Source organism: Manacus candei, unplaced genomic scaffold (assembly GCF_025592945.1).
Source record: "Manacus candei isolate 608988 ecotype Guabito, Panama unplaced genomic scaffold, ASM2559294v1 h1tg000078l, whole genome shotgun sequence".
In the NCBI taxonomy this organism is placed as follows: Eukaryota; Metazoa; Chordata; class Aves; order Passeriformes; family Pipridae; genus Manacus; species Manacus candei.
In genome coordinates this window covers 965,127-988,989 of record NW_026138126.1, presented here as the reverse complement: position 1 = coordinate 988,989, position 23,863 = coordinate 965,127, and the positions used below count along the sequence as shown (strand labels likewise).

General features: G+C 57.7%; 2 protein-coding genes across 3 annotated transcripts; one reads left to right on the top strand and one right to left on the bottom strand.

The window, feature by feature from the left end:
- The first annotated feature begins 723 nt into the window (after nucleotides 1-723).
- IL12RB1 (interleukin 12 receptor subunit beta 1) lies at nucleotides 724-4,904 on the top strand. Its single transcript, XM_051810439.1, has 12 exons — nucleotides 724-735; nucleotides 2,185-2,227; nucleotides 2,389-2,493; nucleotides 2,577-2,659; nucleotides 2,740-2,965; nucleotides 3,058-3,228; nucleotides 3,318-3,419; nucleotides 3,513-3,653; nucleotides 3,742-3,885; nucleotides 4,014-4,110; nucleotides 4,195-4,276; nucleotides 4,359-4,904. The coding sequence occupies exons 2-12, from the start codon at nucleotides 2,194-2,196 to the stop codon at nucleotides 4,902-4,904; spliced, it is 1,731 nt and encodes a 576-aa protein (XP_051666399.1). The 5' UTR covers nucleotides 724-735; nucleotides 2,185-2,193.
- A 9,268-nt stretch (nucleotides 4,905-14,172) lies between these two features.
- On the bottom strand, nucleotides 14,173-23,843 carry ARRDC2 (arrestin domain containing 2). 2 transcript variants are annotated; one of them, XM_051810713.1, is made up of 8 exons: nucleotides 23,378-23,843; nucleotides 17,522-17,588; nucleotides 17,283-17,430; nucleotides 16,876-16,978; nucleotides 16,334-16,590; nucleotides 16,047-16,206; nucleotides 15,645-15,796; nucleotides 14,173-15,563 (listed from the first exon to the last, which is right to left on the bottom strand). In XM_051810713.1, the coding sequence occupies exons 1-8, from the start codon at nucleotides 23,631-23,633 to the stop codon at nucleotides 15,510-15,512; spliced, it is 1,197 nt and encodes a 398-aa protein (XP_051666673.1). In that variant the 5' UTR covers nucleotides 23,634-23,843; the 3' UTR covers nucleotides 14,173-15,509. The 2 variants fall into 2 exon arrangements, with proteins under 2 accessions (XP_051666673.1, XP_051666672.1); XM_051810712.1 differs by lacking the exon at nucleotides 23,378-23,843 and adding an exon at nucleotides 18,513-19,259.
- Between the last annotated feature and the right edge of the window lie 20 nt (nucleotides 23,844-23,863).

Genomic DNA, 23,863 nt, shown 5'->3' with positions numbered 1-23,863 from the left:
GCCACTTTCTGTGGAAACAAGGGGACTCTGTGCATGGCCCTCGGTGCCACCCGGCTCCACCGTCCCGAAGTCACCCGCCCGTCACACGGCTGCTGGTGCCCCGGTGCCACCGTGCTCTCCCACCTCACTGGGGCTTTGTTTGTGGCGCAGGGAATGAGCTGTGCTGGGAACGAGCACAGCAGCCGGGTTTGGAAACACACCCCCCCCTCCCCCAAAAAAACCTGGACAACCCCAACCTTGGAGATTCGCCCAGTTACAGGCAGAAGATCAAAACCACGCTGTGAAGTTTGCAAAAAAACCAACCCAACCAAAAACCCCAAGACTCATCTTTTGCTTACCTTGCGCTTCTGGCCGTGCCGGGGCACGTGGTGCAGCTGGGACACGAGGTGCAGCCGCGGGGCAGGGCCGGCCCCATCCCGGCAGCCGTGCCGGCAAAAAAGCGGGATATTTTGCGTTGCTTTCTCTTTTGTTTCTGGTAAAAGTGAGGCAGGCTCTCACGTCTCACGCTCTGACCTGCCTGGGAACGGCCGCCCTCCAGCGCGGTCTGAGCAGAAGAGGAAATACCAGGCATGGGAAGCTGTGCTGAGCACCGGGGCTGCCACCACGCCTGAGAGGGGCACTCATTGGGTGCTGGGGGATTGGGCAGCCAGGAAGGGCAGGGAAGCTCTGAATCCGGAGTGGGACACCCCGGGTGGGCGATGCTGGGGTGGCTGCTGGCGGCACTGGTGGCGGGCGGTAAGTGTTGCTGCGGTGCTGGGAGATAAGAGATAACTTCAGAAGACTTTCAGTGAGTGATTCGGGGGTGATAAGGCCAAGGGAGGTGGTGCTGCGATGGAGATGCTCACCCAAAACCACAGTGACGGAGTAAAGGCGGTGAATCCCTGCTGGCAGCAGGCAGGACTGGGGTGAGCAGCACCAGTATCACTGGGGATGGGGGAAGTGGGGGGGTCTTGGTGAGAATCGCTCATGTGGCTGCTCCAATACCCCAGTCGAGCAGCATGGTGATCAGGCAACAGCTACAGCGCTGCTCCCTCAGTGCATGGGAAAGCGTACGGGATGCGGGAGCCCCCAGACACTGCCCTATACCACAGGCACCATCACAGCCCAGAACTTCTCCTGCTGGAAGAAATGCAACTCTCTCAACTCTTTCCACTGCTCCTGGTCACCTCTCGGCCCTGCTGGCAACACCTCCTACTCCCTGAATCTCTGGTGAGTTGGGCATTGTGGAGGGGGATGGGGAGCCCATGGGATATGTCCTGCCTCACCCGGATTTGACCTTGTGCCCACTCCCTCCCCAGCTGGCAGCACAAAGGGTGTAGCCATTTTGATGCACACAAGATGACAAACTACAAACTGCCACATCACAAGCTGTACATCTTAAACAATGTTGTGGCCTGGGTAGAGGCAAGCTGGGAAGGCCACGTCCACAGGACCCCCAATATCACATTTGTCTTCAACGAGGCCGGTAAGTGCCTGTGGGACCAGGCTGAACACCAGCACCAGGGCCAAAAACTGCCAAAACCACTCAAAACAACATCTTTGCAGAAAAACCAGATCCACCTCCCTCACGGGTGCCCTTCTCCAAGACTGACGGCCAGCTGAGGCTGCGGGTGCCACGGCCACAGTGCCCTGGCATGGACCAGCCAGCAGAGCGGGAGGCTCGATCCTGGAGAGCAGGAGACAGCGGCTGGACACAAGTAAAAAGGCTGTTTGCTGGAGCTGGGACAGCTGGGAGCACTGTGGCAGCCCGGGGAGTGTGGGGGCTCAGTGATGTCACTGTCCTCCCCCCCAAACCCAGCTGTGCCCCATCTGTTTCGCTGCCTTATCGGTTCTGCCTCATCTTCTGGCCATGGGATCCTGCTGCTTCCCATAACAGGATTAGGCCGTGATTCGAAGGGATTACACAGGCAAAATCCCAGATTATACTAATGACGACAACAGATGAAATCTGGAGGCTTGTCCCCAGTGAAGCCCCCACAGCTGGGGACCCCCTGCTCCTCTCAATTGCTGCCAGGAGGGTCCCAGGGTTGAAGAGGGGCTACCCCAACCAAGGAAATCCCTTGGGCCACCATGTCCCCTCTATTTGTTTCTCCCAGTGCCTGGGATGATTGCAGATCACACTGATGGCCCAGTAACATACTGGTTTTACTAGGAGGGTGTCTTCATTCCCAGTTTTCTCTACAGGTGGAATGTATGACCGTGATGGTGAAAGATGAAGATGACTCAGGTTGGTTGAGCCTGTGGGGATGTTGGGGACAAGCATCTTCTGGGAGTATTCCCAGGTTCTGGCAGAATGCTCTGCCCCGTACTCCTCCCCAGCACCCACAACAGCCAAAAGATGGGAGAAAGAGGGGTCATCTCCCACCTGACCCTGCCACCCCTCTCTAGTGAACTGTACCCTGAAGGGGAATGGCACCTTTGTGGTCCAGCTACGGCAAAAGACCTGGAGCAGCTACTGGAGTGACTGGAGCAGTAACATCTCTGTTCCTGAGGGTAAGGAAGAGGAGGGGAGGCTGGTGAGATCCTACCAGCTCCCAAAAACATTGATCGCTCAGTCAGGCTTGTCCCTCCTGCAGAAATCCTGGAGAGCCCAGTGCTGAGCCACCAACTGGAAAAACTAGGAAGACATGGGCAGCGGGTGCTGAGGCTGAGCTGGCAGGTACAGCAGCATCTCTGGGGACCCTCCTGAGTGTCTCCCCCACCATTTCATCCCCCACACTGTCCACTCTCCCTCCCCAGCCAGTCCTCAAGGGACAAAGGGATGTCAACTACACACTGCACGCCCACATGCCAGCGTGTGGCTGTGCTGAGCTGGACGAGGAGGACGTTGTGGTGCTGGGGTGGGAGGTGAGGGAGTACAACCTCACCCTGTCTGGAGCTGAATACGAAATCCTGCTGAGGGCTGTCAACGCCGCTGGGCCAGGGCCGGCGTCACAGCTCCACGTGCCGGCAGAGCAGCATAGAGGTACCTATCCCACCGGAGGGCCGAGCTCCCCTGGCAGCCCCTCAGGGAGTTGTTATTTCCAGCTATCCCTCACATCCACCATTTCATCCCAGATCTCAGCTTCAAGGATGTCAGCGTGGCCGGTAGCACCGTGACGGCACAATGGGAAGCACCAGTCCCGGGCGAGGCCTATTGCTTCGAGCAGCAGGTCCTGGCAGAAGCCCCCCAACAGGGTATCTGCGTCCAAGAGGAATTCCCTGCCAAGAGCATCCACGTGGAGAAAGGCAAGGGAGCACCCCAAGCCCCCCACTGGGGTCAGACTTGGGGTCAGAGCTTGGTGGGGGTCTAACCAGCACCCCCGGTTCCTGCCCAGGAGCACTGGGAGCGCCGGTGTGTCACCGCCTTGCTGTGCACGGCTGGGACCCGGAGCAGGGCTGGGCCACCTTCGCCCTGTGGCACCACTATGCCAATGACGGTATGTGTGGGAGCACAGCACCTCTATGCCTGGTTTAACTCCAGAAAGGGGTTCCTGAAACACTCCCCCCTTTTTTGGCACCACTACCTGTAGGCTCGCTGGCCGTGCCCATTGACATCAGCAGCGGAGATGCCGCCGTCGTCCTCCAGTGGAAACCGTCCCCCCGCGCCGCCTGTCCTGGGGTGCTGGCCAAGTACCTCATCTGCCACATGGCCGAGAGGGACAACATGACCTGTGAGTAGGACTCCTCTAGCCCCGTGGGGCAGGAGGAGGGTGCTGCCCAGGCAGTTGCCAGACTGCTGCCCACTTGTTGTTTGCCCAGACAGTGAAGCTGATGCCACAGCAGTGAACTACACCCTCCAAAACCTCCAGCCCGGCACAGCCTACAGGGTGGGTGTTTGGGAAGTGACAAAGGACAGCGAGGGGACCTGCAGTGCTTGGAAGAAATTCCAGACCAAGGCGTTAGGTAACGGTTGGGATCCCATCCTCTCCCCACTCCCCATGGGGTGCTCGCCCTCACCCCAAAATGTCTCCTGTGTCCCATGTGGGGCGTTGGGGACAGGAATGCCACCACCCAGCCGTGCCTGTCCCCAGGTCCTCAGGGAGCAGTGTGGAGAGCCAACCTGAAGTACCTGGGCATCTCGCTCAGTGTCCCCGTCATGGCTGCCATCTACCACCTGACCAAAAAGAGGTGACAGCAGCACCCTTGCCCCCCACACAGCTCAGGCCACCCCCCATTGCCCAACCCCTCACTAACCACCCCCTCCCTTCCCAGGGCTCGCCACCTCCTCTTCCCACCTCTTCCTAAGCCCGTGGGCACCAATGCCATCCAGTTCTCTGCCGGCGAGAAGGGCCAGGTGAGATGCAAGGTGCTGCCCACAAACACCCGCACATGGTCCTGGCAAGGGACATTCCACCCCAAACCCACCCAACCCTTAGGGCCAGACCTGGATAGGCCTCCTGGAGCCCTCGGAGAGGTTCAACCCAGCTGAGCTGCTGCTGACGGAGCTGAATCCCAGCAAGGAGACAACTGACACCACCACACAGACTGATGTGCCACATCCCAGCGTGCCACAGCCCAATGTGTCACAGCCCAGCGTGCCACAGTCCAGTGTGCCACAGCCCAATGTGTCACAGCCCAGCGTGCCACAGTCCAGTGTGCCACAGCCCAATGTGCCACAGCCCAGTCTTGTGATGGAAAAGCCAGCGGAGGTGCTGGTGGTGTGTCCGCCAGGCTGTGATGAGGAGATGACCTTTGCCTACCGCAGGCAGGAGATGCTGAGCCCAGTGGGATTTCCACCGCCTGGCAGCACCAGTTGCACTGGGCACCCACCCAGCAAGGAGGAGGAGGAGGAGAAGGAGGAGGAGGGAAGGCAGGGGCTATGCCAGCCGCTGATCCCCATTGCCCTGCTCATCTCCAACAAATCCATCATCATCGGGGACCAGGAAGGATGGAATCCATCACAGGAGAAGTTGGTGCCATAGCCATCACCAGGCTGGAGCAGCAGGGATGGATGGCAGGAACAGGGTGTCCAATGGGGTGCTGAGTGTGTGGGATGCTGGGTGCCCACCCCATGGGATCATGGTCAAGCCAGCACTTTCAGGGGGTTTTCTGGTTTCCAGGACAAGGAAGGCGATGTCTCTGGATTCTGTGTTACACCATGCCAGGTTTTAGCCACACACTTCCCAGCCTCAATTTTTCACCAGGAATAAAAACCAAGGGATGGTGGCTCCTGAGTCTGTCCAGGGCTGAGGGTATTTCCTTGGCTGGATCAGGAGGAGAGACAGAACTTCATCCCTGCCAGCTTCCACCGCTGGGACCAGCATCCCCTCCATGGGATGGGACGCAAAGCACCAAACACCATCTACCTGCAAAAAAAAAAAAAAAAAAAATCGGCAAAAAATAAAGAGAAAAAAAAAAAAGCAAACATTAAAAAATTAAGTAACTCCACAAAGCAGCAGGGCTGAGATGGTTTTTCCTCGCCTGACCCGGGCAGATTGCAGCAAGGATTTAGAGCCGAGGGCAATCCATGGCGCTGCAGAGGACACAGCCGGTCTGGGGTGATCCCTCGGCCCCCCCCAGCCCCTTCGTGTGGGGCCACGTTGCCGCCTTGGGCTTTATCTGGGGCAGAATTGGAGATGAGAAGCGATTTGTGGTTTTCTCTGCCTGGCGGCGTCTGCGCTGACTTGCTGAGAGAGCAAAAAATTTTAAAAAACTACAAACTACGTGGGGTTGGTAGCACGGGGAAGTCCAGGTAAGGCACCGCCGCGGTGTCTCAGCCACCAGCACACGGCTCGGCCTCCCCGCTGCTGCTTTTAGCTCGTGTTTTGCAAAGGATTTCACCAAAATCGCGCTCGCAGCACCAGCACCGCGGGCGGAAACGACGCCGATGCCTAGCGGAGACACCGCACCGGGAGCGCGGGGCTGCGGGGCGGCACGGTCACCTCGCAACCCCCGCCAGGGACGGGTGGGCTGGGATTTATGGCCAGTCCCAGCGCTCCAGAGGTGAAGTGGCTGCGATGGTGTTTCTCCCATGGCTGGGGGTCCCGTTCAGGACCCGCATCACTGTGCTACCGTCCTCGTGCCCACCAGCGTCCGGCATCTTCACCCAGCCCAGGACGTTCAGCTGCTGATGAAGCCACGAGGTGGCATCAGCCCCACGTCCCCACGGCGCTTCCCAACCTCTTGGCAGAGCAAATTCATCCTTCCCTCCCCGCCACGCATCACCTCACAGGCCCCCCGTGTCCTCTCTTGCGCACCCCAAATCCCTGGGGATCGGCTGGAGATCTGGCGTCCTGCCACGCAGAAACCCAGGCGCGGGGATCAGATTTAGGGATTTTGTTGGGATTTGGGCGATGCCAGGCTCACTGTCGGAGCACACCAGGCACACAGGGAGGAAGTATCCGGTTACAGGAGCGGGTGCACACTCGAGTTTCAGCCCCGGCCCCTGTTTACAGCCCGGGGTCAGAGCAATGAAGGAAACAGCTCTGGGGTCACGGCTCAGCACGGCTGGGTGGCAGCTGTAAACACATTGCCCGTCTCGGGGCCAGAGCCGACGCCAGTTAATCATTCCGGTTCACGGAATGAGTTCACAGCAGGACAGACAGTCCCAATTGCTGCATTAAAAACACCCTGGGGAGGGGGAACAGCAGACCCCCCAATGGTGGCACCCTCCAGGGATCCATCCCACCCATGGTGCCGCTCACACCCCCTCTGATGCCTTCAGGGTTGGCCCTGTGCATCTTTTCCCACACATGTCCCGAGCTGGCCAGTGCTCTGCCAGGAGCATGGTGCCCATGAACAACGTGCCGGGGAAAACTAATCAAGCCACAACCTGCCAATTAGTGCGAGTGAGTGGCTCGGGACTTTCTAATTAGTTTAAATTTCACAGGATTGTTTTCCAAATGAGTCCCCGGGAGCTGTGTTGAGCCTGGCGACCCAAGGGTAGCTGCCAGGCCAGACTTTGCAGCCAGGACATGACCTTCCCTGCTCCTCCATCCGGATCCAAATGGGTGCAGGACCCAGGCATGCTACAGGGCATCGATTATGCCTGGTGAGAGCCACCACCACCCACAGCCTGAGGGTGGGCAACTCGTTACACCCAACAGCAGACTCCAGGATAAGCAGCCAAAAGCCATCACGGCAGGGAAAATAAAGGTCAGCCCAGCTGAGGGGTGTAATGGTGGGGGCACAAGGGGTTCAGCATCGATCCCAAAGTCACCTCAAGCTATGGGTTCCCCTATTCACACCCACTGGTGCCAGCACTGCCCACACACCACCAGTGACAGTGCTGTTTCCCTGGGCAAACATGGAGCATCCCTGCTTTAAAGGGGAAAAACCTCATCTTATTCCCTCCCTATTCCCACAGAGTCCCAGTCATGTGTCCCCAAAAGTAAATGGCACGAGGGACATGTGCAGGTGGATTTACCTGCAAGTGGAAAACACAGCACCACATCCCAAGAAAGCAGGTGGGGCAGCCAGAGCTGCAGCAAGGTGGTGGGAGCCTGGGGATTTGCCTTGAGCTCCCTGATTTTCTAGAATCATAAAAGTTGGAAAAGCCCTCTAAGATTATCGAGTCCAATCATTAACCCAGCACACCAGCCAAGCCCACCACTAAACCACGTTCCCAGGTGCCACATCCACATGGCTTTTAAATCCCTCCAGGGATGGGGACTCCACCACTGCCGTGGGCAGCCTGTTCTTGTGCCTGACCACCTTTGGGTGGAGAAATTTTTCCTGAAACCTCCCCTGCAGCAACTTGAAGCCATTTCCTCTTGATTTTGGGGGATGCAAGCTCAGATGGCACCAGAGGAAAAACATAAAACAGCTAGAGTGGTTCACTATGGTCCCATCAACATCAGCCCTTGGGACCTCTAAGCCCCCGGGGAAGGTGAGGTCCATCCCTGTGGGTCCAGGCTGATATTTTTCCCCCAGATTAAGATGTTTAGCTCCCAGATCGAGGAGTTTAACCTGTTTCTCATCCTTGGAGAAACAGCCCCACAGAGCCACAGCCTGGTTTTAGCATGGACGGCAAAGAAGAATGTTGCAACCCTGCAACCCCTTCCCTCGCTCGTTCATCCATTCCTTTCCCAGTCCCTTCCCTCACCCATTCATCCCTCTCCCACCCCTTTCCCCACACCCAGCACGCTTTCCTCCTGCCTGAGCCCCATCCCAGAGAAGAGCCAATGCCAATGGAATGTTTGAGCCCTGCTCGACCATCAGCTATGGCTAAGAGCAGGATTATTTGCCAGGCAAAAAGCCGTTGCTGTCACCACCTCCACAATGCCACCCGCTGCCAGGCAGATTAGGTGACTAAATCCCTAAGCAAACAAACTGATCCCTGGGATTTTTTTTAGGGTTTTTTATTTTTTAAGCAGAACTCAAAGGCTGTGTCTCGCCCCAGCGGTGAACAGCTCATTTTATCCACCCCCCCCAGCACTGGCAAAACCTCGGTGGGCGGGATGCTCGGCAGATCCCTGGGGCAGTAAAATCTCAGCAGCTCCGGAATTTGGGCTTTTCCTCTCTAAAAAAAGCTTCTGGAATTCTTCTCACAGCAAAAAAACCTCCATGCATTGCTGGCACAGGCATCCTGCAGCAGGGAAGGGGCTGCGTGGCTCACAGCTGGACAGACAGACACATCTGGACAAAGAGCCTCCGGCCACAGCTGGGCTCAGCTTGTTTTGAAAGTCACGGGTATTTCAGCGCCGGCGTTTTGCAACCATTCGGTGTCACAACAACAACAACAACAACTCGGTTCTACTTCGCAAACAGGCCCCGCGGCCGCCCCGGTTCTTTCCTGCTCACGTCAGCCCGAATCTGCCTGCAACAGGCTCACCCGGGCCAGCACTGTTTCCAAACCCAAGGAGGGAAAACGACTTCAAGCAGCACCAAAACTGAATATTTAACAAACCGAGGAGGACTCGGAGCTGCCCCTGGGGCTGCACTGGGTGTTCAGCTCACTTCAAAATCCCGCTGGGATGCTGCCTGTCCCAGCACGTGAGCTGGAAGAAGACGGTGAAAACCATCTTCTACCCTCACAGGGACGCTCGGGCGATGGCAGGAAGCATTTTGTTTCTGCAGTTTTAACGTTTTCGGATGGCTGCTCTCAGGGCCGGCAGCCCCGGGGGCAGCTCAGATGCTGGCACGGCCAGAGCTTTCCAGGCTTTGGCAGCTGCAAAGCCGCAGCTATTGAATCGTGGTTGTTTTTCTTTTCAACGAAAACTTTATAATAATAGTAAAAGAAATCATAAATCCAGGGTGTAGGGAGGTGGGAGGCCGCCTCCGTGCGCTTCCCTGGGTATCGGGTGATCGGGAAGGGGAGGACGCAGCGCTCTTATCAGCACACGCGTTCCCTGCCCACTTGGCAGCAGAGCCGGCCGGAGGTTTGCAGCATAAACATATTTTGCTCAAGCAGGCGGCCAGAGTTGACCTAAGGACAACTCGATAAGAACCAGAGAACCCCCCAAAATCCCCTATTTACAGCACACCACCCCCTCCCGCATCCGTGCAGGCTCATCCCGGAGCAAGCAGCCTGCCCGGCTGTGCAGCGATAAACACAGGACCAAAAGCAACGCCCCCTCTCCCAGCTCCGCTCCCCCGATGTTTACCAGCTCTTCGCAGGCAGATCGACTCTCTCTCGTTTTTTCACAGACCAAACCGCCAGGAAAGCGGAGGGAACCGGCTCAGCCCCTCCCGGGACCGTTCGGCAGCACCCTCCCCACCAGCACTGCCCGCCACAGCCACCTCCAACCAGCTGGGACCTCCCGGGCTATCGCTGCCTCCATCGCCGGGCCGCAATGTGGTGACATTTACACAGCTGCTCAGCAGGAAAATGCCTCTCCCTGCTCCACACAAATGCCTGTATTAAAAAATAATGGGACGCAGGCTTGCTAATGTGGCTGCGAAAGGGCAGGGGGCATCCCTGCAAGCTGCCTTGAACTCAGAATATTCTGTGGTTCTGATTCTCCCCCCCAAAATTGAGCTTAATCTGAGGGGTTTTTTGTTGAAATCAGCTCAAAATTGCTGCTTATTGCAGAGTGGTGGGGAAGAAAAAAAAGGGCATAACCCTGTTTTGGAAGACTTTGAGGTTGGGGAATAGGAGGAGAGATCAGAGCCGTGGGGTTTGACAGGGTCACACCATCATTCCTGCCCCAGAGCAAGGATGAGGTGACAGTGAGCAGTGAGGGTGACAGCCCCGACTTCTCCCTTCTCAGCGGGGAACACCCAGAGCAGCCAAGCAGGGAGGGAGGTGGTGGCACACGCCCCACACGAGCAAGGTTTTAGCTGTGGGGAGATTTGGGGGTCAGGGCGTGGGGTGTCCCCGCGGCAGGGGTCGGGCACCCACCCCGTGCTCGATGGGGGTTTCTCTACGATCTGTGAAGCGGCGCCGGGGAGTGACAGGAAACAAAGCCGGGGTGGGGAGCGGCGCTGGGAGCAAAGTCCTATCGCTCCATGTCCCCGTCACAGGGCATGGCCGTGTCACCTGCAAATCCCAGACCGGCGCGGGAGCCCTGGGCTGGGTGAGCGCCATCCCCGTGCGCACTGTTTGTGTGCCAACACGTCACGCGCCGCCGCTGGATGGCTCGGCATGGGGGGGGGGGGGAATTTTTTAGTGTTGTTGTTTTTGAGTGTGTTGGTTTTTTTTTTAAACAAAGCCAAAATATTTGTGTCCCCGCAGGGACGACTCTGGGTCACCGAACACGGGGCGCCGCACTGGGGTCCCGGCGGGAGAGGGGACACCCGGCTCGCGGGGGAGGGTCCGGTGCCAGCGGCTCCTTATTCAGTCCCCAGTGTTTATACATAGACATGTTTGTGCGCGGCGCCGGCCCCTTCCTCGCTCCCAAACAACTGGATAAAAGTCAAAAAGTCATAGAAATTTTCCATCACCGGAGGAAAGGAGGGAGAGAGCAGTGACTGTGCAAGGGACTGGGCAGTGCCACAGCGAGGGACCCCAAGTGGGGGAGTCAGACCCAAAAAAACAAGGGCTTGGGTTTGATATAGTGAATAAAGGAGGTGGTTTGCTCCCGGCAGCCTGCGGCAAGGCATCGGTAGCACCCGCTGCCATCGGGGTTTGTGGGGTGTCCCGGTCTATGATCCCCTTGGAACGATGCTCGCAGGGGACGGGCCATGTGGCACATGAAACACGTCCATCCAGCTGCTCCAGACCCCGCTTTTTGGCACAAACCCACCGCTGTTGCCCGCAGTTTCCCCCGCCCCCCCCCCCCCCGCGACCGGAGGAGCTCAGTGCCCGCACCGGGCTGGGAAAAGCTGCGATTCCTGTCGAGCCAGTGGGGAAAGCCCCGGCGCAGGGATGCGGGGACTTCGCCTGTGGTTTCCGTGGGCGGGAGCGGCTCCGGCAAACAGGCGACTGAGTCAGCGGGCGGAGGGGCGGCCGCGATGCCGCCCCAGCTTGTCGGGGTGCACGGCTGCTTCCCGGAGCCCTGGCACAGCTCTGCCGCTGCCGTGTGAAGGGGAACTCCCAGAGCCCTGAAAGGGTGCCAGGGCCAAGCCATGCCATCCACAGCCGGAGGTTAGAGCAAACCCAAAGCAAGGCCCGGTGCTCCTGGGGACTGTGTGTGTCCCCTCAAGTGTTCAACCTGGGGGTGAACAGGTCCCCCTGAACCCCCATCAGCACCGACCACTGCTCCCCAGGGTGGGAGTGCTGTGAACCCCCCATCCCACCAGCACAAAGATGCTGAATTTGAGCGGTGCATGAACCCCATCCCCGGTGCAAGGACAGAAGAGGGCCAAAATCCAGATTTATCATCACCGACGGCCTCCCCACCCCGTGCAAACAGAGTAGCCCCCAACGGGTGCCCCTCGGCAGGTTTTGGGGTGAGTTGTGTCCTGCAGGGCTCAGCCCAGCTGGGATGGGGGAAGGTGGTGCTTGGTTTGGGAGCTGGATGGGCTCCCGGCCCTCCCGGGCCGGAGGCGGCAGCGGCGCAGTTAATCCCGGCCCTCGCAGGGCTGCGCCAGCTACAGCACATTCTGTCCCTGCCAGCGCCGGGACGGCCACGAGTTTCGCGTGTCACCCTCCCCGCGGCACGGCCACCACTGATCCCCCGCCACTGACCCCCTGCCAGGGGACAACAGCCTCAAGTGATAGGGCCGAGCATCCTCTGGGAACAAGGAGGGCTCGGGGGAAGGAGTAGCCCCCCAACACGATGCAGAAAGGGCTACAGGGCCATGAGCTGGAGCCAGGGAGTCCCAGCATCTTCTAGATCCAGCACCCTTCAGAGCTGTGAGCTGCCATTTCTGGAGGGTCCCAGCACCCTGCAGGGCTGTTGAACTGCAGTGGGGAGGGGTCCCAGCACTCTGCAGAGCCGTGGAGCTTGCAATATGAGGGAAGTATCAGCACCCCTGTGGCCAGAGCAAAGGGGTCCCACGTTTTTGGGACTGAAGGATAAAAAAGAAAAGAGAGTAGAAGAGTGGGGGGTGGGGGTGGGTTTCTGTACCCCTACCAAGGAGCAGATTCTGCCGGGTGGTCTGGGCAGCATTTTCCAGCACATGGGGCCAAGAGCTATAAATAATCCCGGCACTGTAGTTGCATCACGCGCCTCCTGCCTGGGATCGGGTCTCTGTGCTGAGCCGGCACCACCGTACATGGCACGGGGCCATCCCGGCTCAGTAGACCCCCAGGGAGCTCCGTGTGCCCCAACCTCCCTGTGCCAATAAACCAGAGAACAGCCCAGGCTGTTCAATCAGGACTTTGGAGCTGGGGAAGATAAACAACAGAAGGTTGGAGAGACCAGCGGCAGCACGGCCAGTGGTTGGGAAAGCACTGCCTGGGGCAGGTCTGCACCGTGCCCCTGCTCCAAGTGTCCAGACAAGGTATTTTTAGCCCCTCCTTGGATTCAGGAGTGCAGCCCTTTTCTGGCAGGAGCTCCAGCCTGGCCGTGTTGCGCTGCTGCCCGACTGTACAAGAAAAACCTGGAGGCATCTACAAGAATCCCTGCTGGAAAGATCTCTCCCACTCGAGGGCCAGGAGCAGTTCCCACCGACGTTGGGCTCCCCGGCTCGGCACGGCTTGTCCCAGTCACCGTGTGACGTGGTTTCCCAGAAAGAAGCGGTGGGATAGACAGGGTGCTGGGCACTCGCCTCCCCCTCCAGCCCTGGGAATAAGCATCCCCTTGTGCAGTTGGGGCAGATGATCCAGGTCTGACCAGCAGCCCCCGGCCATCTCTGCTGCACAGCACAGAACAGCTCCCTTGTGCCATGCTAGGATCAGCCTGGTCACAGGGCTTGCTTTGGAGGCATCTTTACCCAGGGGGTGCAGTGCTGTGCTTCGTGTTCCCTTTGATGTCACCAAAAAGCCCCAGAGAGGCCATGGAGCACCGTGTGGCAGTGGCAGATCCGGGCATGATCTCCCCCGAGGAGGATGCAAACAAATTCCCTGAAAGGCCAGTTAATCCTCCTCCAGGGAAAATTACTCGGAGCACCAGGGATGCCAAATAAAAAGCAGATTTGAATAAAAGTTGCAGGAGCACCAGGTTCTCGCAGGCAAACACAGGGACAAGTTCTCTCCCATGACCTAGGGCAGGAGCACGTGCTCGGATGCAGCTGTGGCGCTGAGCAGCTCAGCAAACATAAATATAAATAAAGGGGGGGGTGAAAAAAAAAATCACATTCCAATGGCAGTATTTAAAAGCAGCACAGCCTGTGGAAGACAACTAAAGCCCTGACTCAAGCCTTGCCTTGCACACACCAAGAGTTGCTGTGCTCAGCAGAGATGTGGAGCACAGAAACGCTGTTAAAAACCAAATCCCAGCCAGAGGAAGCAGGTGAAGGAGCCTCCCTGCTCTTCCCACACAGCAGCAGTTCCCAGCCAGCACAGCATGGGGCTGATCCCAACCCTCCTTGGGCCCGGCTGAGCCAAAGCAGGAGTGTCCCAGCTCCCAGCTGGACCTACTGGCTCCCTGCCAGGCTCAGGATGGAGGAAAGGGTGTCTATCCTCCCAAGAGCCTGGACACAAACAGGAAGCAAGTGTGGAAAAATGCAACAGGTTTGCTCACTGCCCTGCATCCCAGGTAATGGGAAAAGAGCCAAACCTGCACAGCTACGGAGGAGCCAGAGGCACAAGGGACCAATCCTGATGGGAAGCAGTGACCCAGTTAACCCCAGCACACAGTGGGACAGGGCACAGGGTGGAGCTGGATGCCAATGGGGCAACAAAGCGAGGGCAGGGAGAACTCCCACATCCCAACAGCCACATGGCTCTGGACAATGGGAAGCAGGAAGAGAAACAGAAAACTATCCAGGCAATACTTAAGGAATTTATTTCAGACAAAAATTCCCCACAAAAAAAGTCATACAAAATGAGTAGAGACAAGAGTGGTCATTACAAAAGTGTTCACAGATAGAAAAGACTCATCTGAGCAACCCCAGCGAGCAGAGGTAGCCCCGGTGCAGAGCCCAAGGCACGCTGGCTTTGGATGTGCACGGCCAAGGATTGTCTCAGTGAGGAAATGCAAAGGTCCTCGGCCCCCAAACTCTGCTCAGGTCACCCTGGAGCGAGCAGGGTCAGCCCCTGCCACACACACACACACTCATTGCTGCAACATCCAGCTCACCAGTTCTACAGCAGTTCCCAACCCAGTGAGCACAGGTTGCTGCTGTGTCCTCATCCCACCAGGGCCACCGACCCCTCTATGGGCACAGGCTCAAGCCCATTCTGAGCAGGACTCCTGGCTCCGAAAGATTCATTCGAACTCCATATCTCCCGTCAGCATCTGTGGCTGCCACCAGCCTTGGATTATGCTTTTTTCTCTTTTCCTAGGCCACCAGCCACAGCTCCAAGCCCCCATGGTGGTACCACAGTTTGGGGACTGGTTTTTCAGCCGCATCACGGAGGAGGCACCAGCACAGTGCACAGGTTTGGTGCTGACACACAGGAACCAGCCTTCCTGTTCTTGGTAAATGGCACCAAAATGCTGCCATGGATCATAAATTCATCCCCCAAGTCCTCGTAACAGCCCTTGGAAGCCTTTACATTTCAGGTGAGTAGCTCAAAACCATTCCCCCCGCAGGTACCCACAGGCTTATGGCAAGCATTATCAGCAGCAGCCAAAGCCTCTGCTTCATCTGGCCAGAAAAAGGCCTTTCGCTTCCTCCGGGACCTGCAGGCAAAGGGCTCCACCCGCATCGCCCCGGGGCTCAACCCTGAGCAACATCAAAACATCCTCCATAATCCTGAGAAAGGCCTCCAAGTTCCTGCTTTCCACACAGGAGCTGCAAGCAAGGGGAGAGCAATCCTGGCTTATGCCAGGTGTTCCCTGTTCTAACCCCAAAATCCTGGGGCAGTTATTAAACCCTCCACATTCTGCCCAGCCACACACAGAGCCACTCCACAATGCCAGGTCCCTTGTGTTCTCCCCCCACACCCGAGGCCATGGCACCACATTGGGTGTGGGTCTGTGGGACAGTCACGACAGGAGCAGCCAAGGGTGGTGAGCAGAGCTAGGGTCTTGGCACTACAAAGCTCTGGTTTCACAGACACCACATCCCCATTTCCAGCCTGAAGTGCTGTGAGGGTGTGCAAGCTCCCATCCCAAGGGATCACCACACTGTCAGCAGCGTCCGACGCACTTCTCTCAGCAGGTCATGCAGCGTGGGCGGATGCTGTCTGACGGGGGGTTGGGATCAACCTGCAAAGCCAAGTTTGGAGTCAAAAAACCTCAGCAATGGGCATTTCCCCAGAAGTCTCCCAGCCCAGGGGGATGTGCTACCTCTGAATACAGAGGAGGAGGTCGGAAGCGGAATTCCTGGATGTAGGCGAAGAAGGGACCTTCCAGGATGTCGCCAAGCTCGCTGCGGCATGGTGGGGCCAGGCTCTGCTCGGCCTCAGGGCTGGACACGACTGCTGAGTACTCAGGGGGGGCTGAAGAGAAAGGAGAACCATCAGGGAATAGGAAACACTCTCCATTAATGGGAGATATACAGGTAAAGAGCTCCAAAACCACTCTTACCCAAACCCTCCCAGTTCCCTGGCAAAGGAACCCAAGAGATTCAGCATAACAACCAAAAAATTAAGTTAAAAAGAAAAAGCAAATGCTGGACCAGTTGAAAACTTTGTCTGACCCTTGCCGTCCTGACAAGGGGGTTTATCCAGGGGAGAGGGAGATGCTCACCCTCCGGCTGCTCCGGGATGGTGTTCAGCCAGTCCAGGTTGACGCTGTACTGGCTGCTGACACTGGATGTGCGGCTCCCGAACGGATGCAGCGGGATGGTCCCAATGACAAGCGGCAGTTCAAGGAGCAACTTGGATGTCCCAGGAATATCCACACAAACCTGCAGAGACAGGAAGCAGCAGGGAAGCTTAGCTGTGGTGTTTTCCCAGTCTGGAGGGGCGGGTACCTCCCCAGAGCAGGAGGGAGTTCTTGCAGCCACCTGCAGAGCTCCTCATGAGGTCACTCACCTTCAGGGAATATTCCACCTGGAGGATGCGGCACTGGAGGATGGAAGGCCCCACGGGCGGGATCTTGAGGGCCCGCCCGTGCCACACTTCCCGCTTCCCTGCTGGAATGGAATCCCCAGTGATGCTGGTCACCACTGACCTCTTCTGCTTCTTGGTGCCCCGAGCGATGAAGGTCTGGGTCTGGATTATGGCCGCCTTGGGCACCACGGCCCGGCTTGTGCAGTTGTCGATCTCAGCAAAGATAGGGATGACCTCACCTGCCAAAACAGACACAACATGTTGGAGGAAGGGAGACAGAACCCAGTCCTGCTTCAAGGAATTCCTGCACAGGATCATCGAGGGTTGGCCATGCTACCCAGCACTGCAGACACATGGATTAATCCGGGAGCATCCCAAGGAGGCTGCCCACATCAGGTCCATGCGCTAAAGCTCTGACTGATTTCATGCCAGAAGAACCCAGTTCACAGTGATCCCAAATCCCCTCCCCCTGGGGTCCATTCCAGGGCCCCTTGAGGTTCAAGGGCACCAGCCCCTCATCTCACCTGGGGTGTAGCCTTTTCGGTCAATCTTGGCAGTCACAGACACCTGGCCACGATTGCAGTACCAGGCACGAGCAAGTTTCTCCTTAGCACCTGCCTGGGGAGCCTGAAGAAGGGGAAATATTTAAGCAATTTAGTAAGTAAGGATGAAACTCAAAGCAATCACCTCGCTGGCACCAAGAACCTGCTGGGAAAGCATCAGCAACTTCTCAGGCATCTGATGCAAGATGCTGTCGCAACACGTTAAAGTTTCCAAAAACAAAGAGACACAGCTGACCTCTGCCCAGCCTAGGTAATGCTGGAGGGCGTAAGTTACAGGGGGGTAAATATTCCCTCTGGAAATCAGGCCTAGGCAGACATGGGCTTCCGAGGAAAGTTTTGGATGGCAGGGTGGAGCAGGGGGAACTCACCAGCAGCGCAGGTGTGTTGATGTCGATGGGTTCAATCACAGTAAACTCCCTCTTTGCTTTCTTCACTGTGGCCCAGGGTCTGTGCAGCTTGGCTTTCACCCAGTAGCGCACACTGCCGTGCTTCCCCTCAAAGGAGGTGACCAGGGTCCTGTGGGTGAGCAACCAGCAGTTTCCGAATGGTTCTACTCAAAGAACCTCCTTTTCAAGATGCCCTGTCACCCAAAAAAAAGCCAACTTACTCGGGGAGCTGGAAGGTGAAGGGGAACTCATGCCTTCCTGCCTGCAGGACAGTGGATTCACCATTGTCTGTGGGTAAAACAGATTTAAGAGGATTAAGCTCCTTCCTGCACAACTCCTTCCCTGGGTGAACTGGCAGCACAGATGGGCAGCACCCAGCAAAGGAGCAGCACAAGGGCAGAGCAGTATCTCTGCCAGGGTTAAACTGCAGCAGCTGTGACACAAGAGTTGGGCACTGTCTGCTTTCCACGTGTCTCCACATGCATGACCCGGGGCACCTCCCTGGAGGGCCAGGCAGCTTCCCCAGGTGGGCTCTACTCCAGAGATGCCCAGCCAAGACTCCAGGAGGGAGAGTCATCGGCCCCAGTGCCCCTCAAGGGTTTGCACCCAGGATTGGAGGGGACCTCTGGGGATTACCTAGTCCGACACCCCACTCAAAACAAGCTCCTGAACCTTCATGAGAGTTTTCTAATGCTGCTTCCCTGCCAGGAAGAGCTCACAGAAAAGGGGGAGTCTTGGGGGAGGGGGGGCAGTCCCTAATCGGGGTGCCCTGCACAACAGCAGGGTCCAGCTGTGCACCCCAGGACCCCAGAGTGCACTCCGAATTTGAAGTGTCTGCATAGACCTACACACCCAGTTCCCAGAGCGCCCAGATCCTAAGGCACTCCGTGCACCCCGATTTTAACCGTTTGGGGTGCCAGGCACCCCGATTTCAGCTGGTCGGCGTGCCAGGCACCCAGATTTCTGTAGTTTTGGAGTGTCAGGCACCCAGCAGCTGGGCCATCCCTGGCACCCAGATCTCTGCAGTTTGGGGGTGTCAGGCACCCAAATTTCAGCCGGCTGGGGTGTCTGGAGCACCCAACACCAGGGGTGCCCCAGGCTGCCCCACGTCCCCATCGTTTCAGCCCCTGGGGTCTTTGGTGCCCCCACGCCCCCGCTGTGGCCGGCGACCAGGGGGTCCAGGTGCCGTCCCCGGGGAAGGGGGTGCCGTACCTGGGGGTGCCAGCAGCGTGTCGCGGTGGCTCAGAAACTCCACCTGGTCGCTGTAGCTCTGCGTGTAGGCGGTGCTGGAGCCGGCGCTGCGGGACTCGGTCCAGTGAACGCGGGCAGCGCCCATCGCCCGCAGCCTCAGGGCGCCGAGCCGGGCGGCCGCCGCCAATTCCAGCACCACGCGGCCCGACACCGCCTGCCCGGGGCTGAAGGCGGCCGGGCCGTCCCGCTCCGCGCCCTCCAGCACGATGGAGAAGCGTTTGAGGCGATCGAAAATCATGGCGAAGCGAGCGCGGCTCAGCTGAGCCCAGAACCGGCGCGATGCGGCTCAACCCAGCCCGGCGCAGCTGAGCCCGGCTTTAAGCGCCCGGCGCGGCCGGGGGCGGCCCCGGCGGGGAGGGACGGGCTGGGCCGGGCCGGGCCGGCCCCGCCGGGCCCTGCAAAACAAGGCAGGGAGCATGTGCGGACCGGCCTCCCCCACCCCGACCCGGGCGGGGCGGGGGCTCCGGGATGGGGGTTCAGTTTTGGGGTCCGTCTTCAGTCCCAGCGGGGCTCCCCACGCCCTCGCGGTACCGCACCGAGTCATCCCCACGGGGGGGCTGCTCCGCGGGAATGTGTCCGGGAGCAGAGACGTAGTCACGGGGCTGAGCACTGCCAGTGGGTGACCCCTGGGTGCTGGCATGTTGCTTAGTACCCCCTAAAACTCCCTGCAGCTCTTAAACTTGACCCCCAGGCCCCTCTCTAGCTTCCATCTTTGCCCCTCAAACTCCAGTCTTGTGCCCCAAACTCCCCCTTCAACTCCATCCTTGCCCCCCAAAATCCCCTTCCATCTCCTATCCTTGACCCTCAAAATCCCAGTTCCCATCCTTGCCCCTCAAGCTCCCGCTCCAGCTCCTATCCTTGCCCCCCAAATTCTCCATCCTTACCGCCCAAACTCCCCATCCTTGCCCCTCAAACTACCCCTCCAGCTCCCATTCTGACATTCCATCCCATCTTCATCCAGAATCCCCATTCCTAGGGTCACAGCCAGGGGCTGTGCCGAGGGGAATTCCTCACTTGAAGCAGCAGCCCCTCTCATTTCAGTGGTCACAGGCGAGAGCCCAGAGCCGCTCTGCACACCAACCCACATCCCTCCTTTCCCAAGAGCCATTCCCAGGGCTCAGGACAGGCTACAACTGGATCTGGGCTCCTTGCACAGCACGGCTGGGCCAGCTGGCGATGCAGTGATGTCTGGGACATCACTTCACTTAGTTCTAAGAAATCAAGAACTGGCCTGGGTTCAGCTTGTGCAAGGACAGGGTGAGCAATCCACCTCCCTGCGCTCGTTAACCAGGCGAGTGCCGGTTTTCCACCAGCTCCTGCTGGGATTGGGGTGGTGCTGCTCCAAAACCCAGCGACAAATCCCACCTACATGGGCAGGAACAGCACAGGGACTTGCTCTGTTGGCAGCATCTGCGGTTGCCAGTGCTTAGCTGGGGTGAAAGCTTGGAACTGGTGATTCTCAGGGTGCATATCAGCATTATCAGCGCCATGAGATGTTGTAAAAGGAAGGAGAAAGGAGTCTGTGCCTCCCAAAAGGGTTAATGCAGCTATAGAGACTTCCACTTTAATGATGATTGTCATGTTTGCAGAGCACCAGAGCTCTCTACCTCGGGCATGGGTAGGGGATAAGACAAAACAGGCCTTCAAAATGTTACTCAGCATTTGGCCGCTGAAGTTTTGGAGATTTTTGATTTGCCCCCAGCCATGCCAGGCAGGACCAGGCTGTGCTTAATTAGGTTGCTCTCAGCCACTAAAACTGAGCTAGGCTGAAGCCTGGCACAGCTTTAGCTGCCTCCAAAGCCTAGCTGGAATTGTCTGTCTCCCTCCCCAGGGTAAGGGGACCATGGTTTGTTTTATGTGCACGACCATTTGCTGCCACAAACAAACATGAATCATAGCAAACTCCGTAAAGGGCGAGGGAAAGGAGGAGAGAAAGGAGGAAGGAAGGCATGTTGCAACACGAGTTAACCGGTGACACTTGGTGTCACTGGCTCTGGGAAGGAGCCTGGTGTCCCTGTGGTGCCATTGGGGGGGGGGGGGGGAGGGGAAGGGCTCTTGAGAGGGACTGGAGCCTTGCCGGGCCCCTTTCCTTCCTTGGCATCCTCCTCCCCCTCTCGCCTGCTGGCACACACCCCTCGGCCCGTGACTCAGCCTCGCCCACGGGATGTGAATCCCTGCAAACCTCCCTCCCATGTCAGTCGCATGCGATGCCCAGGCTGTCCCTCGCTGCCTCCACGTGGGATGGCCGGCCCCTCTCTGACCTCTCTGGGACCCCCGCGCCAGGAGAGGGTCTCTTCTCTCTCCTGGCACGTCCAGGTGCAGGGGCTGTGGGATCGCGAACGCTCCTGGGTGCCCAAACCCAAGGAAAACCCAGGTCTGGCTGGGTACAGGGACGATCTCCAGCTCTTCAGCCCCATCTAGAGTCTGAACCGGCTGAAGCTGGTCCGAGCAGGAGCTGACACCCTGCCCGGCTCAGAGGGGGCTTCTCCTTCCCAGACCCACTGCTGGGACCTGGTGGCTTTTCCCCACTGACACCAGAGCCACATGAGGGGCCCTGAAAACCAGAGAGAAGGGAACGCAGGAGGTAAACAGGCAAGTCAGCAGCTCTACCCTGACCCAATATGGGGATGAGATGGGACAACAGAGAGCCTTGCACAAGCTCACACTCCTAGCTTGAGGAATACACTCTGTCCCTGCCAGATATGGGAGTGTTGCATATGGATGAGGATTAAGGTGCTGATCGAGGGCCACCCCACAGTGCAACAAGAGCCCTGATGCCATAACTCTCCTAGATGTCTCCATGAAAATAAAACGTCTTCTGGGTGTTTGCCCCTCTCCAGGGCAGGCACTATACCTTTGGGAAGTGCTGTGGGATCCTTGGACAAGAAAGATCACTGCACACCAATCATTTATGTTTCCTTGGGTGCCTTCACATCACCTCATGCACGAGAGTCCAGGGCTTTCCTTGTGCTTCCTTCACCCATTAACCCCTGTGTTTTCCTTCCTTCCTGCTCCCTATCTCAGATGATTACACAATACACATTTAAAGGCCCTGCCTGCACATCCTCCTTGCTCCCTTTTTCTTGTCTCTCAGCACAGCACCCCGGTGCCAGTGCTCACCACCCTGCCAGGAAACTGCAGATAAACTCAGCTGAGGGGAGAGCAGGAGGGAGGGCTCTTATCTGTGCCTGGCTCCCCTCCTCTGCAGTGCCTTGTTACCATGACAAAACCTGCATTTTTTAACCACCACTCAGACACAGTTGATCTCATCTCATCCAGAAGCACCAAGAAGGGAGCAGTCACAGGGACTGTTGGATGATGACATGTTTCTCGCCAGCTGACACCAGGAAGGCCGTCACACTGCTGTTGGGGACAGAGCAGGACCCAGCAGAATCTGAAGGAAGCAGTTTTGGCCACAGGACAGCCCTTCTCTGCAGCCCATAGCCTTTGCTCCCTTAAAATTGCTCCAGTGATCACATGCCCTTGTCCCTCTCACAAAGCACAAAAGGAATCTGTGTATGGACAGAGACAATAAAATCCCATCCCCCAAGTCCTGGTGGGGCTCTTTGCCCCCAGGTAGCCCAGCTCAACACTAACACTCCCTGGGCAATAGGTGAAGGCCAGGAACCGTCAGCTCTGAGTTACGGGTGGGCGTTCAGGGTGCTGGCAAGGCAGAGCAACTCCAGCAATTCCTGCAGCCCTTGGCCAATGCCCTTCTCCAGAGGGCTCCAGGGGCTCCTATCATACACAATCCCAGCAGCAGAGTCCAAACATGCTCACAACAGCTTGTGACTTCCCTACAGGCATTCACTGCTAATGGGGAATAAAACTCACTCTGCCACCTCACAGCTAAGGGGACACTGACCAAGCACTGCGCGGCCAAGTGCTCAGGGCCTTCGCTGTTGGAGCACAGGGCAAGGGCTTCTCCCAGGGCCTTAACTGTAATCAGGATCCTTTGCAGAGTTGCAGCTGCCAAGGGCCATCCTTAGTCAGAGCACAGAAAAGCTGCTCCCAAAAGACACAAACTCCAGAGCAATGCAGGTGTTTGGAGCAGATGGCAGGGCACAATCACTCGGACATAAAGCATATGACCCCCCAGTGCAGTCCAGAGACAAGATCATCTCCAGGAAGGCAGCTCACATCTTCTTTCCATCCCTCCAGTTTATTCCTGCAACTTCTGTATTTGCCAGATTGGGCCTGGCACCACTCTCTGGGTTGCATTTGACCACTGATACAATTAAATGCCCTCAGCATAAGTCCTACAGCCAGGGCCAGGCAACTGGGTCACAGGCAACAACAAGGCCATCAGAAGGCATGTCATTGGAGGGAAGGATAAAAGGCACGCATGTTCCTAAGAAAAGCCAGAGTTAATGAGCAGATAGACAGCTGAGATGTCCCATATCCCTTGGCTCTGGATCATTTCATCCCAACCACACAAAGAATTCAAGTGGCTTGTCCTCCTGCAGTTGATTCAAGCAACTGGCACTCAGTCCTAGCACAGGGGAAGCAAAAACAAACACCAACTGAGCTACTAAGTGCTCTTTCCACGCTTGTGAACAGCCCCTTGTGTTTGCACTTCCCTGTGCAAACAGAGCAAAAGCCACAAATCCTTTGAGCTGAGTTTATACCAGCAGCCTCCCAGAAACCAGCAGCAGGGAAACCCTCGGCCAAGGTGCAAAGACGGGTGTCCAAGAGGCACAAACAACGCTGTGTGGTCTGGCAACACCCATCGGGGAAGCGGCTCACCCAGAGCGGACATCGCAGCCCCAAGGGGGTCCCAACATTTTCTCCCTGGTGCAGAGCCCCACCCCATACCCCAGCCTTACCAGGGATGAGCTGGCAGTGGCGGCACAGGAAGATCTGGTAGGCTGAGTAGTCCCTGTAGACAACGTTGAGCCCGATGCTGCAGCTCTCGAGCCAGTGCACGGTGGCACCGCCGTGGGCGCTCACCTCCAGCGCCTGCACCCGCAGCGCTCCCCGCAGCTCCAGCTGCACCCGCCCGTGCAGCAGCTCCCCGCTCCCATGGGCTGGGCCGTCCTCCAGCTTCACCACCAAGCTCTGCACGCGCCCTGGGAGCTGCATCGCTGTGGGCCCCACTCTCCTGGCAGCTCCGGGAGGCTGGAGCCTTCCAGGGAAAGGAGACGAGCAAAGGGCTACATCAAAATCCCCTGATTTATCCTAAGTGGCCCCACCCTGCAGGCCTTCCTGGGGGGGTTCGACTGAGCCCCTGTTTTGCAATGATGTTTTAGGGTTGACCTCATGTGCGTGGGGCTGGTGCCGGGGCCACGGGGCTGAGGGACGTGTTTTTAAAG